This window comes from Lissotriton helveticus, chromosome 2_1, assembly GCF_964261635.1.
Source record: "Lissotriton helveticus chromosome 2_1, aLisHel1.1, whole genome shotgun sequence".
Taxonomy (NCBI): Eukaryota; Metazoa; Chordata; class Amphibia; order Caudata; family Salamandridae; genus Lissotriton; species Lissotriton helveticus.
The window spans coordinates 449,755,746-449,773,457 of NC_136059.1; the positions used below are offsets into that span (position 1 = coordinate 449,755,746).

General features: G+C 44.4%; 1 protein-coding gene across 1 annotated transcript in view; it reads right to left on the reverse strand.

Moving 5' to 3' along the window:
* Nucleotides 1-17,457, reverse strand: part of CDC20B (cell division cycle 20B) — a 363,106-nt gene extending 345,649 nt beyond the window's left edge. The window contains exons 1-2 of the mRNA XM_078675082.1: nt 17,186-17,457; nt 16,933-17,004 (exon numbers count right to left, since the gene is read on the reverse strand). Of these exons, the coding sequence (XP_078531208.1) occupies nt 16,933-17,004; nt 17,186-17,248 (135 nt within the window). The 5' untranslated portion in view covers nt 17,249-17,457. The remainder of the gene's footprint in view (nt 1-16,932; nt 17,005-17,185) is intronic.
* Nucleotides 17,458-17,712: the final 255 nt, after the last annotated feature.

Here is a 17,712-nt window from a genome sequence, read left to right on the forward strand (position 1 = left end):
AACAAGGTTCAATGACATAAACAATGACTGCTTCCAACGCCAACTTTCACTGAATGCCAAGTCACTTGGATTAACCTTAGACATGAACCTCACCTTAGGGAATTGTTGTGGGTATTCTGCACAGACACAGAACTATGCACAGAAAAACAGGACCTCTGTGTATAGGGGTTGTACCTTTGTACCACCAAAGTACCCAAAATCCCAAAACCGACTAGCTATAGTGTCTCATTCGTTCTCCGACAAAATCAATAAGCTACAAATGATTAGACAACCCAGAACATAACACTCCCGACTCTCTCAGGAATTGCGGTAGCAAGACATACATACCCTTTCGCTCACTCCTTCGTACTTGTCCACAATAATGATAGTCAGAGTCACTGTATAGTTCAAAATGTTTATTTTTAACTATCATGCTCTATAATGCCTTATACAAGCCACTACCAGCAGCAAAATGCATAAACCTAGCACAGTTGACATTGTTACAATACCATAGAATACAAAGGGGGATGTCATTATATATAGACAGTGGAAAGAGGGCCATAAGGCCTACCCGCCCTCCCCTTGGTAAGATGAGGTTTATTATATAAAGAAAGATCACTGGGCTTTGTCAACAGACCCCATACCTTAGAGCCTAGATGGTAGCTTTACATCATAGGAACATAGCTCTTCTCCCAAGAGAGGTTTCCCTCCAAGTGTTGGCGTGAATAACATGTAACACTGTAATATCAAAGCACAACCTCTCTAGCAGTGCTGTGTGTAGCATGTTTTTGTCCGGGTAATAGGGAATGACCAGAACAGAATAACAAGGGGCATGTTTTTCTACCTCGCACATCGTGTTCAGACTAAACTCCAGGAACAGCAGAGAATGCAGCAAGCAGACCATTCTCAGGTGGGAGAGGTGTGGCGCCGCGGCCAGGGCGACTGACGCTGGAATCTGGGGACCACGGGTTCGATCCCCGGCTCCGGCGGCAGGTTAGCCCAGCACCATGTGACTCTGGGCAATAGCTCGCTTAATCTTCCCGACGGCCCCCGCGCCTAGAGACCCTTACGGGTGATTGTGCGCTTTACAAATGTGGACTTTACAGGTGAAAGACACAAAAAGATTCTTGCAAAATAAAGTCTTGTAGTAATGTGCCCAAAATCAGCAACATGGCAGCAGAGCTCATGCTAACTTAGCAATGTCGAGAATGACCATAAGGGCCACATAACAGAATACAATGACAAATAAATACAATGATGGCCTGGTACAGCTCTCGCTTCTAAAAAAGGTGAAACCATTGCTTTCAAAAAGTGACACAGAACTGCAGTTCAAAGCATCATACTCATGCATCTGGATGGTGGTAACATCCTGCTTAGTGGCTTTGGGCACCCTACACGCCACCGCATGTCTCATCCACGACATAAAGACTTATGATCACATCACCTCCATCCTGATGGAATTCCATTGGCTACCCTTGCTGGCCTGAATTGTCTTCAAAATCTACTGCATCATTTACAAAGACATCATGATTAGTGCCCCCGCTTATCTTGCAGACGAGATCACCATCTGGTGGTTCTCAGCACACCCGTAGCCAGGGCACCATCAAACTGCAGACTAAGAAGTGTCACAAGCATTTGCAATGTAATAGCTATTGCATTACTGAAAGTTTGAGCTATTGGCGTTACCAATAATAATGCTACACTGATAGCTCAAAATTTCAGTAATGTGAGAGCTATTGCACTGCATAGCAACTGCGACACTTGCGCCTTAGCTTTAAACATCTTAAGCTAAAGCGCAGGTGCTGCAATTCCTACAAGAGTAAAGAAATAGACAAAAAAATATATATATTTCTTTACATTTGAAGGAATCCCAGTACCCGCACTTTAGCTTAACATTTTAAAGCTACAGCGTGGGTGCCACAATTGTAATAAAAGTAAACAAATAGAAAAAAGTCATGCAGCCGATTCGGCGATCGCAATTGACAAACGAAAGGTGCGGACGCCATTATTCCAGCCAAGGCGCTCTGGCAGGTAAAGCTATTTAACAAAATAGTGCTCCGAGGCTGTAATTACGCATGTAACAGGGGGTGTCCTCATGGTAGGTGCAAGAGTGTGATAAATAAGCTACAGACTTTGCAAAATGCTGCCGGCCGGCTACTACTAAAACTCCGTAAATTCAGTCCCATAAGTCAAGTCATCCGGGAACAACTGTACTGGTTGCCCATTTCTGCTAGGATCCAGTTTAAATCCATGTGTATTGTATACAAGTCTTTACACGGGGTGGGACCTGTGCAGATCAACCAATACATTAGGCGCTACATCCCACAGAGATGCCTCCGCTCCACATTAGCGTCTCTGCTTGTAGTTCCATGGGTAAAGACATTGAAATGGGGGTGTAGAAGTTTCCGACATCTAGCCCCAAGGCTATGGAATTCCATGCCCCTGTACCTTAGAACTCAAAACAACCTATTGCAGTTCAGGAAGGAACTTAAAACTTGGTTATTCACTTGTACCCAACTTGTTTGCTGATTTTTCCGGTTGCACTTTATGACAGCACGCGCTAAGACACCACGGCAAACATGCGCTCTACAAAAACCCACATTTCATTTAATTTCAAGAAGAGAAAAGGCAGTACTAAGGAGGAACTACTAAGCCTATTGACCAATGAAAAGCCACCATTTACAAAGGACAGAGACACTGTACTTCTGTTCAGCGCTGGGACGCTTGCGGGCAGCCATGCGCTCTAGAAATCTTCTAACATTAACATTAACATTAACAAGCCAACTAAAAAGATGGGAGGAAAATGGGCTGAGCTTCATGCCCATATCCTGAATACAAAAACAACAGAATGCAGAACAATGTCATACATTCACCCCAGTACAGAGATCTGGGCCTAAATCCATCATTTTTTTGCTCACCATGCCATTCCAGTTTGAACCCAGCCATATGCAAATCAGTCTTGACCCTGTGCCCTATGGGAACAGTCCAGCCCGAACTGCCAAGCCATGTCCTCCCTGGACTGGAAACAAGCATCCTAGGACCGGTTTCGGGCTTTCAGCCCTCATCAGCCAGGATAGCTTGATTCCAGTGGCATGGAGAGCACGGTACTTACGTCTGAGCATACCCGTCCTAAAAGGTGGGGTGAGCTGAAGAATGAGGATGGATTTAATCCAGATCAGTTGACTGGGGGTGAGTGTTTGATTTGCTCAAATGCACGTCCATCATCCCCTTTGGTATCGCTTTGTTCCCCCTATATCCTGAATACACTCTGGAAGAGAGAGTGCAAGCGTTACCTAGGCGACACCTAAAAAGATAAAACAAGACAGCAGGCCTTTTCTATGTACGCACCCACGTTCTAGAACAACATCCGCATATTCGTCAGGACTGCCTCAGCACTACTACGCTTTCAGAAATAACACTAAATCACAATGCAATAATTTTTCACAACCCCACTACCTCTCTTGTCGCTCATTGACTTTATGCTTCTCTTCGATTCTGTACAGCGCTCCAGTGACTTTGGCTTAGTTTGTGCAACGGAAATATCATATGCATATACATATTTATGCAACGCACTCTAATTCCATGAGTCTCAAACATGGGAACCATTGTGTTACTTTAGAAAGCAATTGCCCCAAACATCAACAATGTCAAATCTGAATCAAAAGCCCTTAAAACGTCTGCCATATTACTGTGCCACTGTGTTGTTAATTGGCACTTGTATAGCAGACAGACATTACAACATATCGTCTTTCAGTAATCTGGGGTATGACTGTTTAAACATTTCCATTGCAAACTAGAGTCTGATTTGGTTTTATAGCCGGGACTCGTCAGTAGACTGCATATATTTGTTTTAGTTAATTGGGACTGCATTATGTAAGTGGGTGACACCTGGGTCTTTACCAACTTGCTTACTTATTTTGTCGGTTAGTAAAGCTGCCCATTACCTGCTAATGTATGTGTGGAAAATTGCCAATTTTAGCAGTTATCGGTGGTTGTTTCAATAGCCTGTTAACTGCATATTCAGACTGTGCGGAGCATATGCTTAGAGATTATCAGCTACGTGCTGGTCTTAGGTGGTATGTGGGATGACTGGGAGACCAGTGGCAGCGTATATAGCTTTTCTGTGCTTTGTGGTTTGTTTGTACAGCGTTCAGGCTAATGTATTACATGTAAGGTTGTGTTATTGCTGAGGGTTTTTGAAACCCCATGTCGGCCATTAAATCCTCTCTGGGCTGTATCAGCTGCATGTGCTAAAATGTATTATAAACTGGGCCATAAACGTCGTTTCATGTCTCCTCTGCCTTGGGTGGTTTTGAGAGTCCAGTCCAGTCTCCAGATGAAATGATGGAGAGGACCAGGCGTCAAGAAAAGGTACATAAAAAGTGAAACAAGAAAAGAGTAGCGCTATTTCTTTCTGTAAAAGTACAGTAAAGCCTTTTAAAGCGAAACTCCTGGAAGGGTCACCTATCAGGGGTAAAGAGCAACATTTTGCACTATGCTTTAGCCAGTGCTCAGCTTGTAAAATAATAAGTGCAAGGGCCCAAGCTGCCGAATACTGGGGTAGCCAAATATTAGAGCTGCCTAGTTTTGATTCCACCTAATCCCCCTTATTTAACTCCACCCTATACTTCCTGGGGCAGATTTACAAGAAAGTGACACATCTGTAGAGATGCATTCCTTTCCCTTCGCCACCCTGCAAAACCCTTCCGTCACTATGGATGCACCGTATTTACAATACTGCGCACCATGGCGCAAGGATTGACAGATGCATCAGAAATTCTGACGCATGTGTTAGCGCAAAAGTCAGCAATGCATGTTGGGGCCTATCATCATTGTGCTGCGTCACTCCTTACTTCTGTTTCAAGCAGGCATGAGGTGTAGATTTCACTGGGTCACTTTTACAAGGCTTTCCTGCGTGAGAACGCCCACCCTGTATACACTATACCTGACGCAGGTGTATCTGACGCAGGGCTTTACAACGTGACCATCTCCCTAGATGCGTCACGTTGTAAAGGGGCCACATTTTTATGCCACCGCTGCGCAATGGTGGTGCAAAAATGACACAAGGGGCTTGTAAATCTGCCCCACTGTCTCTTTATCTCACTTTTTCGATCTGTTTTCTCCCTTTTTCACTGTTTTCCTATCTTTCTATTTTTCCCTTTCTGCCTTTCTCTTTCTTTCACTAGGACAAAATTTGATGATGAAAAATAATTCCAACTCCCTAAAAATTAGTGCCACTACCAACCACCAGCAATTACTGGCTCACATTAAGCACAGGAAGGAGTAAGGCTATGTGCATCCGGGTCAGAGTTCAATGACCCAAAGGCCACGCAGTGCACTGTTACATTGCATTGGACAGAAAGGCTTTCAAATTGTACTAATTTTGTTTAGTAAAATATGAGCAAAGTTGTTTCAGGGACATATCTACTAGGAAGTGGCGGAGCGCGCCATTAACCACCTTGATTTAATACCGCGCTCTGCCACTTCCAAAACACAGGGCTGCACCATATTTAGAAGGATACGGTGCAGTCCTGCGGTTCCCCTGCGCTGGCGCTTATTTTAGCTACCTAGCGCCAACACGGTCTCCCTTGCACCATTGTGCAAGGGTGCCTGCGTTGTTTGGGGAGATTGTTTATGTGCAGGCAGGACTGCTGAAATGGCATTTTGAAACTTCTATGTGTACTACTTAATGCAGCACACATACAAACAGCAAAAACAAGGAGAAATAAAACATTTCTCCTCGTTGCAAAACAAAGAGATTTCCGCAGCGGATCAAAAGAAAAGCACCTCAGTTTCCAAAGTCCCATAAAGTGTTCTAGCATTTTGTGCTGTCCAACCTCCAAGACCTGCTGCAGTTCGGTCCCACTGGAATCCCAGATAAGCAAATTGAAGAAAAGATGGAGGCAGCACCAGTCGCAAAGTGAATTGAAAGAGACCAAAGTTTTGCAAAGATAGATTTTTCTTTTTATTTTCGTTTTTCAAGGTGCACAAGACAGCCAATGCGTTTCGCTCCCCAACCATGGGAGCTTCGTCAGGGCAAATTTCAAAACGATATCTTTCCTCTATCTGTGCAGTATAGATGAAGAAAGCAGAGTGCACCAATATAGTGGCACAAATACTAATTTGAAAGGTCCGTGATATAACTGTGTTTTCCAAGAAGTTGAGGGTCGTGAAGCTTGTCGCGCAAGTCAGATAGCGTCACAGTATCCCCATTAAAAAAAAAATCGAATCCATTGAGTAATCACCAAATATCGAAACGGAAAAGGCAGTCCTTGATAAGCTGCTATTCCCAGTAACTCAAACAGAGTAGTATACAAGTAACGACCCTCAGCGAATTTCGAGTTGCGCCTGTTTAAGACCAGGTTTTCTCTGGTCTTAATTTTGGCACTGCCCCACATTTATGCTGCCCCTGTAAATATGGGGCAGCGTCGTAATCTATGGTGTTGCGGTAGAACGCCCAACACAGCACCCATTGCCCGCCCCCTTCACACTAAGGGTAGCGTGGAAGGGGGCCTTATTTACAAGGCAGCGTTAAGTGACTAAGCGGCTTAACGCTGCCTTGTGAATAAGGCGAAGCCCATATCGCCACAGGAACATCAGTAAAAGTGATGGTCCTGTGGCGATAGGGGCATGTAAATAAGCCCTTACATGTTCTTGCATTCACATTGTGATCGCAATGTTTATATAAGTAAAGCTCTCATCATGCAATGCATTCCAAATCTCTCTCAATATCCCATTATTGGATGAAGTTGTATCCCAGTACTGAAACATCCATAGAGCTCTCTCAAAGAACCTCCATCACGATCTGCCTTTTATGGAACAATTTTGTTTATTAAAGTCTGTAAAGCTTGATACACAGCTATAAGTCTAAAACCATTGGTCAGCAATGGTAAAAGAAATGTAACACACGGAATACAGTTGATTGCCTCAACCCTGGGGCCAGCAGTGAAAGTCAGGCAAATATATAACCGAGAGAAAATTGAAAAAGTTTAAAAAACACAACCTTCCCACATGCTAATTCTCTAAATTCAGAGGATAGAATCTGAAAAAAACATGCCCATGCTGCTGGGATCCACAGACACGGACAGCTTACCATTCCCAGGAGGAATCGCAGCTTGTGCAACCATGAGCCGTGATCAGGATTCTTATCGGTACCCAGAGTGATAGGATCACTTGATAAGCCACCCTCAATGCTGGTGCCATTTGTCTTCCTCGAATGAAGCATAGGTGGCAGGTCAAGGGATTCACCAGTCTTAAAATAGAGCATGCTGGGAACCTTGGAATAGAAGTGTTGAAAGCTATGTCAACGTCAGTTGGCACTTGGTCCCAATACTGGGTGGGTTTGGGACAATGCCTTAGGAGGTGGAGAAGAGTCCCAGTGAGTTTGTATCCCAGTCAACATTCCTTGGAGCGGCCTGGGTTCCACCTATGGAGTCGCACAGGGGTCAGATACCAATCGGAGACAATCTTATAGGCAGTCACATTGCTGGCCATGTTATGTGCCATGTAGCGTGCTCTTTAAAATATATCCTCCCGAAGTGCAGTTTAAAGTTGTATCCTAGCAATCTAGACATCCACAGACCTCTTACAATGCACCTACATCTTGGTCAACTCTAAGCGATTCTCGCCCCAGCTCTGAGGCAGCCGGAGAGCTCTGGCAGGCAATACTGAGGAATTGGCAGAGGTCTTGAAACGCATGTCTATTACAGCCTGCAGTATGTGTTTCTACTCCAGTACTTAAATGTCTACTGAACTCTGAGAATGTAACTCTGTCCTGATGTTCCTCATGCCTTAGTGCCCCAGTATTGAGACGTCCACAAAGCTCTCACAGTGCACCTGTAGCTGGGAGTTAAGTTAATAGCATGAGCTTGTAGCTCAGTACTGAGACATCAATGCCGCTCTTGCAAAGCACTTCTCTCTTGACGTGTAGTAAGTACATGTCAGGGCTCGAGTCGGTCCCCCCACTTATTTTACCGGGTGGATGGCGTCCGCCCTGCCAAACAGCTGGACTTCACTCTTTGGCCTCTGTGGGACGAGGAGCTCGGAGCTCACAGCACGCTGCTCAAGCACTGACTTCTCAGATGCAATTGCATCTAAGGGGTGAGCGAGGGGAGGCAATAAGCCTGATGGTGCAAGCCACCTTTTGTGACGCCACTTCCTGTTGTGACGTCACTTCCAGTGACAGCGTCCCCCCCCCACTTCCTTTTTTAGGACTTGTGCCCTGGTACATGTCTCCCAGATCCGAACTCACACAGGTCTAACAACGTCCTCCACCTGACCTGCCGTTCGCTCCTGACTCAAACTTTTGAAAAACACCAACTTCTCGTGATGTGCTCAAGCATGACATGCGTAAATACCATTACTGCAGTATTTAGCCACCTACAGAGCTTGCACGTCATATCTATATATTTTCTTGCAGAAGACATATGTACCGCAGTACTGAGCCAGCCACAGAGCTTGCACGTCATAACTATATATAATCTTGCAGAAGACACATGTACTGCAGTACTAAGCCACTCAAAGATCTTGCACTTCACATCTATATATGATCTTGCAGAAGACATGTGTACTACAGTATTGAGATATCACCAGAGCTTCACAATGTATGTCTGCGCTGACTGAAATCATGTACTGGGACATGTACAGAGCACTTGGATCCTAAGACTCTTGCAATGCACCTCTGTTTGTTTTAACCTGCAGCTTGCACCGTTTCTCAGTACTGACACTCCCACGTAGCTCCTCATCACCGTCCACCTCTAGCCTTATCTGGGCACCCGCAAACCTTGTAACATGTATGTGTGAACTGAGATATCTGCAAAGCTGCAAAGCTCTCACCGTCCACCTCTAGTCTTATCTGCAGTATTTACTTGTGTTCCAGTACTGAGGCACCCACAAATCTTGCACAGTATATGTGTGAACCTATATCCTAGTACTGAGATATCTGCCAAGCTCCCGATGTCCACCTCTAGCCTTATCTGCAGTATTAAATTGTATTCCAGTACTGAGGCACCCACAAACCTGGCACAGTGCACGTGTGAACCTATATCCTAGTACTGAGATATCTGCAAAGCTCTCGCCGTCCACCTCTAGCCTTATCTGCAGTATTTACTAGTGTTCCAGTTCAGAGGCACCCAGAAACCTTGTACAGCATATGTGTGAACCTATATCCTAGTACTGAGATATCTGCAAAGCTCTCACCGTCCACTGCTAGCGTTATCTGCATTATAAACCTGTGATCCAGTACTGAGGCATCCACAAATCTTGTACAGTGCATGTGTGAACCTATATCCTAGTACTGAGATATCTACAAAGTTCTCGCCATCCACCTCTAGCCTTATCTGCAATATTCAATAGTGTTCCAGTACTGAGGCATCCACAAACCTTATACAGCATATGTGTGAAGCTATATCCTAGTACTGAGATATCTACAAAGTTCTCGCCATCCACCTCTAGCCTTATCTGCAGTATTCACTCGTGTTCCAGTACTGAGGCACCCACAAATCTTGCACAGTATATGTGTGAACCTATATCCTAGTACTGAGATATCTGCCAAGCTCCCGATGTCCACCTCTAGCCTTATCTGCAGTATTAAATTGTATTCCAGTACTGAGGCACCCACAAACCTGGCACAGTGCACGTGTGAACCTATATCCTAGTACTGAGATATCTGCAAAGCTCTCGCCGTCCACCTCTAGCCTTATCTGCAGTATTTACTAGTGTTCCAGTTCAGAGGCACCCAGAAACCTTGTACAGCATATGTGTGAACCTATATCCTAGTACTGAGATATCTGCAAAGCTCTCACCGTCCACTGCTAGCGTTATCTGCATTATAAACCTGTGATCCAGTACTGAGGCATCCACAAATCTTGTACAGTGCATGTGTGAACCTATATCCTAGTACTGAGATATCTACAAAGTTCTCGCCATCCACCTCTAGCCTTATCTGCAATATTCAATAGTGTTCCAGTACTGAGGCATCCACAAACCTTATACAGCATATGTGTGAAGCTATATCCTAGTACTGAGATATCTACAAAGTTCTCGCCATCCACCTCTAGCCTTATCTGCAGTATTCACTCGTGTTCCAGTACTGAGGCACCCACAAACCTTGTACAGTGCATGTGTGAACCTATATGCTATTACTGAGATATCTACAAAGTTCTTGCCATCCACCTCTAGCCTTATCTGCAGTATTCACTCGTGTTCCAGTACTGAGGCACCCACAAACCTTGTACAGTGCACGTGTGAACCTATATCCTAGTACTGAGATATCTGCAAAGCTCTTGCCGTCCACCACTAGCCTTATCTGCAGTATTCACTTGTGTTCCAGTACTGAGGCACCAACAAACCTTGTGCAGTATATGTGTGAACCTATATCCTAGTACTGAGATACATGCAAAGCTCTCGCCGTCCACCTCTAGCCTTATTTGCGGTATTCACTTGTGTTCCAGTACTGAGGCTTCCACAAACCTTATACAGTGTATGTGTGAACCTATATCCTAGTACTGAGATATCTACAAAGTTCTCGCCATCCACCTCTAGCCTTATCTGCAGTATTCACTCGTGTTCCAGTACTGAGGCACCCACAAACCTTGTACAGTGCATGTGTGAACCTATATGCTGTTACTGAGATATCTACAAAGTTCTTGCCATCCACCTCTAGCCTTATCTGCAGTATTCACTCGTGTTCCAGTACTGAGGCACCACAAACCTTGTGCAGTATATGTGTGAACCTATATCCAAGTACTGAGATACATGCAAAGCTCTCGCCGTCCACCTCTAGCCTTATCAGCAGTATTCACTTGTGTTCCAGTACTGAGGCACCCACAAACCTTGTACAGTGCATGTGTGAACCTATATGCTATTACTGAGATATCTACAAAGCTCTCGCCGTCCACCTCTAGCCTTATCAGCAGTATTCACTTGTGTTCCAGTACTGAGGCATCCACAAACCTTGTACAGTGTATGTGTGAACCTATATCCTAGTACAGAGATATCTACAAAGTTCTCGCCATCCAGCTCTAGCCTTATTTGCGGTATTCACTTGTGTTCCAGTACTGAGGCACCCACAACCCTTGTACAGTATATGTGTGAACCTATATCCTAGTACTGAGATATCTGCAAAGCTCTCGACGTCCACCGCTAGCCTTATCTGCAGTATTCACTTGTGTTCCAGTACTGAGGCACCAACAAACCTTGTGCAGTGTATGTGTGAACCTATATCCTAGCACTGAGATACATGCAAAGCTCTCGCCGTCCACCTCTAGCCTTATTTACGGTATTCACTTGTGTTCCAGTACTGAGGCTTCCACAAACCTTATACAGTGCATGTGTGAACCTATATCCTAGTACTGAGATATCTACAAAGTTCTCGCCATCCACCTCTAGCCTTATCTGCGGTATTCACTTGTGTTCCAGTACTGAGGCACCTACAAACCTGTTATGGTGCATGTGTGAATGTTTATCCTAGTATTGAGAGACCTGTAAAGCTCTTGCCATCCACATCTAGCATTATTGCAGATTTCATATGTGTTCCAGTACTAAAGCGCCCACAAACCTTGTACAGTGTATGTGTGAATACATTTCCTAGTACTGAGATATGTGCAGAGCTCTCACCATCCACCTCAAGCCTCAGCTGCAGTATTCACCTGTATCCAGTACTAGGCCATAAGCAGAGCACTCAGATTCCACCTTAATCTGCACCATTTACCACAATCCCAAGTACTGAACTACCACAGTACGACTGTTCCCCAATGCTTCCATGCCGCTCCTTACTCTGATCTGTAATGCCCTACATCCCAATACGAAGACCAGCACGGACTCTTACCGTGCCCAACTATTACCACCCAGGCAATTTTATCACTGATCTGCTAGGCTCTTAAAGTGCACATCTATCCCGACATGTTTGTGCAGGTGCTCAAAATACACTTCAATCCTGATCTGCAAAATCACTTTTGTCCCTGTAGGGAGGCCTCTGCAGGGCTCTCATAAGGCCCATCTGTCTGACCAGCACCAAAGTGCGAGCCCTGTACTGAGGCTACCACAAAGCTCTCAGATTCAGAATGCACCTCTGCCCTGACTCGTAGTATGCAGTAGTCTGTCAGTACTCAGGTACTGAGCAGGCCCTTACATGTATAATGAACAATGCATGTAATGTGATGAAAGCTGCCCTTGCAGAACACAAGAGCTCTGTGAAACGCATGAAAACACTTCAGGCCTATTTATGAGGAAGTGGTGGAGGGCCGCGTTAGCCTCCATGGCTTAACGTGGCGCACCACCTCTTCTGAAACACAGGACTGCACCGTATTTGCATGGATACGGTGCAGCACTGCGTTTCCCCCTGCACTGGTGCTTATTTAGCTGCCTAACACCAAGGCAGACACCATTGCACCACTGTGTCTGCAATACAGGGGAACATTGTTTTTGTGCAGGAAGGTGTCCCTTCCTGCACATAAACAATATTTAAATGGTGTTTTGTAACCTCTATGTGTGCTCCTTAATGCAACACACATAAAAGGTACAAAACGTAATTACTACGTTCTTACTAAGAACACACCATATGATATTCAGGTTACACGCAAATTGCTGCATGTGCTCGATTAAATGAAAGGGCATATTTAAGTTACACCTTCCTCCACATAGACAATCAATGGTGTTTTGCTGTTTCTCTGTGTATTGCACAATGCAGCACACATGGAAACAGCAAAAACCAGGAGGAAGTAAACATTTCTCCTTGTTGAAATTAAACATTTCTCCTTGTTGCGCCAGGGTAAGTGCAGACTTTCTCTGGTCTTAATTTTGGCACTACCCCATATTTACACCACCTTTGTAAATATGGAGCAGCGTCAAAATCAATAGGTGTTGCAGTGGAACGCCCACTGCAACACCCATTGCCCTCCTCTTTCATTCTATGTATAATGTCAAAGGGTGCCTTATTCACAAGGCAGCATTAAGCCATGTTAAGTCGTGAAAAGTGACATTATGGTGGCGATATGGGCTTGTAAATATGCCCCTTCATTTAATCGAGCACATGCAGCAATTTGCGTGTAACCTGAATATCATATGGTGTGTTCTTGGTAAGATAGTTCAGAGGGTGCATGTCTGCTACTGAGATCTGAGAGTTACCTGCAGGTCAAAGGAGTCAAATTAGAAAGGCCAGTGGGTTAATGCACTTGCTGCAGAGATCCAAATGTAACCTACACGATGCAATTGCTTACTATAATAGGATAGCCTTCTGGGGTGTGTATGTGTGCGCGCCATACAGGTTACAGGATCTTGTTCCTTTGAGCTCAGGTAGGACATGTACTTGTTACAGAGCTTTGTGTTTAACTAGCATTTCACAGGTTTAAGTCCTGACAGCCCCAACTCAGACGTTTATATGTATATGGACGGCAAAAGGTGAATCATTGAATTGGGCGATGGTCTCATATTTTACAACACATCTTGGACACTCCTGGGTTTGAATAGTTTATCAAAAAGCAGTTCTAATTATTATCAAAAATTACTTTTATGCTTACAACCATTAACTTACTAGAACCTTTCAGTTTTCAAGATGCAGTATTTCAATATACAATCCTAGATTATGGATGTTTTAACAATTGCTATCATTCTGCATTATAAAACTACATCTTGTCAGGAAACACAAGGACGTGAATACACCTTTACTTTCAAAGGAGAGACCTCCGCAGTCTAGTACATATTAACAGCACACATTAAATACTTTTCTTCCCTTGCAAACGCGCTGTTAAAAGGCCAAGCTGCAGACAGAAAGTAGTTCAGTCACTGTGACTAATATTACATTTATAATAATGTACTTGCCTTTGCGGCAGCCATTTTGTATTATGACATCACAAGCCTTCAATGGGGTGGGGTCAGATTTTTTCGGTCTACATCAGAAGTCAATGTTCATATGACTACCTAACACTGTGCCAAGTGCCATATTAGTATCACATTTTGTACGAATCCGGTGGTTTTTGACTCCCAGCTACCTCACTACTGTACCTCCACGCCCAGGGATACCACACAACATGGGCTACACGCAACGCTAACCCTGGGCAGCAGGTTTAGAAGCAGGGTCGTGTGCCGATGTGGAAGTGCATGTAGCTGCTGGTATCTGAATAAACAGCAACTAACAATACACTGCCTAATCACCACAGACTTCAGAGGCCACCTTTATTCGGTGCTGCCTGCACGTGCCTGTGACTCCAAATCACAGATACAACATACCGGCACCATTGAATAAAGGGCTGCTGCGTTCTTATCCCAAGTCACCCCACACAGAAAGTCACAATAGTGAGTTACAGTAAAGGAAAGCATCATTCAGGTACATGCATTTAGTTATTCCAAAAAGCAAAACATGCAGTAGTGTACACTAGCACATGCTGCTTGTGTGTTACAGCTCAGTACAATACTATTTAATAAGTCCGTGGTCAATTTGCTTTGAAGAGCAGGAGATATTAACATAACATTACATGAAAGCTTGCAATCCTTGTTACAAACCTGTCTCTAACTCTCTTAGTACAGTCGAATTGGAACATCACTAAGTACCTGTAGCAAGAAAGTAGCTTCACTACTCTACTGTAACAGTGTAATACAGTTGAGTTGTGACATTGCACTGTTTGTACTGGAGGGATTCATCAGAGAAGGGTAACAATCTATCTGCATGCTGCTCACCCAGTGAAAAGCACAACAGTATTGCTTATACACATGAAAGCAGTTCTTAAAATGGACAGGTACTTTCGGGTACTAAGTACTTGCTCTTCTTTAATTTGGAAGATAAGAGTATTATCACTTCTCAGCAGGGTTGTAACACCTTTAACGGAAGAGTACCAGCATTTCTGAATAGCAAGCACGTAGTGTGAGAGAAACAGAGCCTGCAGTTTCATATTTTCATATCAAACACGGCATTAAAGTGTTTAAAGGTATGTGTCTGCGAGGAATTAGAAACAGATTGTGTATGTGTTGACTTACAAACAACACGGTCCAGGTGAATTACACATTATCGCTACCCAGACAACCTCTTTGATTACAAGAAGTGAGAACATATAATCTGCCTTCTTCACTGTCCATGCTGAAATAGTTGATCTTTCCATTTCGACTGTCTTACCAGTAAGGGCCCTTTTAATATCGTACCCACGCCCTGGACGTTCACGGTGAGTGATGGCGAATGCGTGTGCATTAGGGTGGCAGGTGCAAGTGGACTGGTGTCCTTAAGGTGCCAACCAGCTAACGTACACTGCCTTTCCACTACACACGAAACACTGCGAGCACAGTGACACCAAGCGTGCTGCTGCCGGGCCAGGCACGTCATGTAAAGAGCGCAGGGTGACAGATGAGCAGGCCTGCAGCAGGTGGCAGGGTAGTAGCGACTGCTGAATTCATAGCGAGCAGCCAACTAACAATACACTGCCTACCTGACACAGGCGGCGCGCTAACAGCCCAGCATCGTGATCGGAGAGCCAGAATTACTGATAACGCAATCTCAGCAGACAGGCTTGCTCTTGCTGATCCCATTTAACCCAAAGAAGTCCCAGTGTCGGTAAATAGCAGTAGTCCAGCAGATGGCGATGTTGCTCTTCATTCGATGATCCTAAATGCATCAACGTGGAGTGCAGCCAGCAGCTGCTGAAGCCTTAAGCACGGAGCAGCCAGCTAGCAATGCACTGCCTAGTCGACACACTGCTGTCACACCATTAACTTGTTTCGAATGTCATCCTTGACGTTTTTGTAAAACCCTAATATATTGGTATCATGCTTCAGGTTGACCCGGCTACGACATGGCACGTTCCATTCGCCATTGCAATATTATCCAGCAAATTATGTAATACATTCAGCGTTGCAGTCGTTTGTGAACCAGCCAACACATAGCCAGTTATTGTACATAAAGATATGTTTTATATGGTCCCTGGTTTATCCTATGTTCTTACCGCATGGATTCTGGACACATCAATTACAACATGAAATAGCCCCGAAGAACAGTATTGTACACGTCCACTATCTATTATTCAAAGGATTCAAGATAAAAAGAAACGGGTTGCGAATGTTAGAAACTCTGAGCGCCATCCTGAGATAACTTCTGGTTTGCAAATAAGATTATGTAAATATGAATTTGCACGAAAAACGTCACAAAACATTTATATGACAAAGATAATGTTTTTAAATCAAGTTTGAAATCGATTTTACTACATGGGACTTTCGTTTCCTGATGCAGATAGAAGTCGTCCCCACAGTTCATGAAATATAAAACAATATTGGCAAAATTCCCACTTCATTAAAGCCTGGATAGCTGGACACGAATGCCACAGGTTGTGCTACAAAGGTTGCCTTTGCTAACTGAAAATGCTTCAGACTTAGCCTTTCCTTCCCACATATTTCACCCAGTCGTCCACATAAATGTATTATCTATTGCCACATAAATCCAGCGAACTTGATTATAGTGCTAAACTGCCAACCACATTGGGCAAGTCAAGTATTATATGCAAACGATAGTGTCGACAATGAAATTAGTTTTTTTAAGATACACCCACTTTAAAGTTCTTAAATAAAAATTGTTTAAATTGATCTTTGCTGTTATGTTTAAATGTTCTTGTTCTGTGTGTATTGTATTTCTTATTTCTGTATGCATGTTCGTTCATACTGGCGTTTCGTGCACTCTGCTCTTCGTTATTCAGGTTCGGGTTGTTAACTCGGGATGTGATTAATGTTTTTGGGTATAACATAATTATCTTTTATGGGTGTGCTAATTTTGTAAATCCCGATAATTAGTTTGGGTTCTGACAATTAACTGGAACCGTTACAATATTCATCATCTATGCTGTACTTGCGGCATAACGTTGTCACGTGTGCAAGAAGTGCACCCTGCCTCAGCATCAACATTGATGGCGCTTTCTCTCACTGCACGGATGTTACAGTTACCAATGATTCACGGGCCGAGATCAGCACCACAGAACTTACCTTGGTTGCTTTCTGGGAGCTCAGCTTTCGGTTCTTTTTCAGGTCTCTGTCCAGTGTCTTCATGATGCTCTCCTTAGGGAAAAATCGGAAATTTAGTAATGACTTGTATAATCTCCAAAAATAACATATAGTAGCACTCTGCACGGCGCTCCCAACCACACTGCATTGCTCAGGATGAATGTCCTATCTTGTCACTTATAATGCATGCCACTGTCACCCAGATATAAGCAGCACTAATGAAAGTGGCATTTACCCACAGCATGTCTTCGTCTGTTTTGATTCGGCGAGAGGCGAACCGTTGCAGCTTCCACTCCATCTGTAATGCAAGGATAGTGAGTTCTATGTATGTAGGGGAGCTGCAAGTGTGGAGTGCAGAGGTAAGTCCTGTTGTAAGAGTTCCCGCTGTTCAATGCTTCTCTGCAGCCTGCTGTTGTGATACTGCCCTGAATGGGGATGGCGGGGCCCAAGGCTTCTCACGGCTGCTCCACCTGCTCCCTTGCCCACTGATGCTCCCAGAGGGGCCAGCCCTGCATTTAAAGAGACTGTGTCGGCGGCTGGAGGAGCGGGAAGCAGGTCGCTTCAACCCGATTGGCCAGAATAGGTCTTGTGACGTCACGTGTAGGGGTGTGGCTGGCGTTTCTGTCAGATTATTGTGGCATGTTGTGGAGCAGAGTCCTGGTGCTGGCGAGAAACCGAGGAGCGCCTACGGGTTTCCCTGAAAGAGACGAGCGCATTGAAAGCAAGGAAAGTGTCTTTCTGGCTTATGGGTACTGTCCGAGT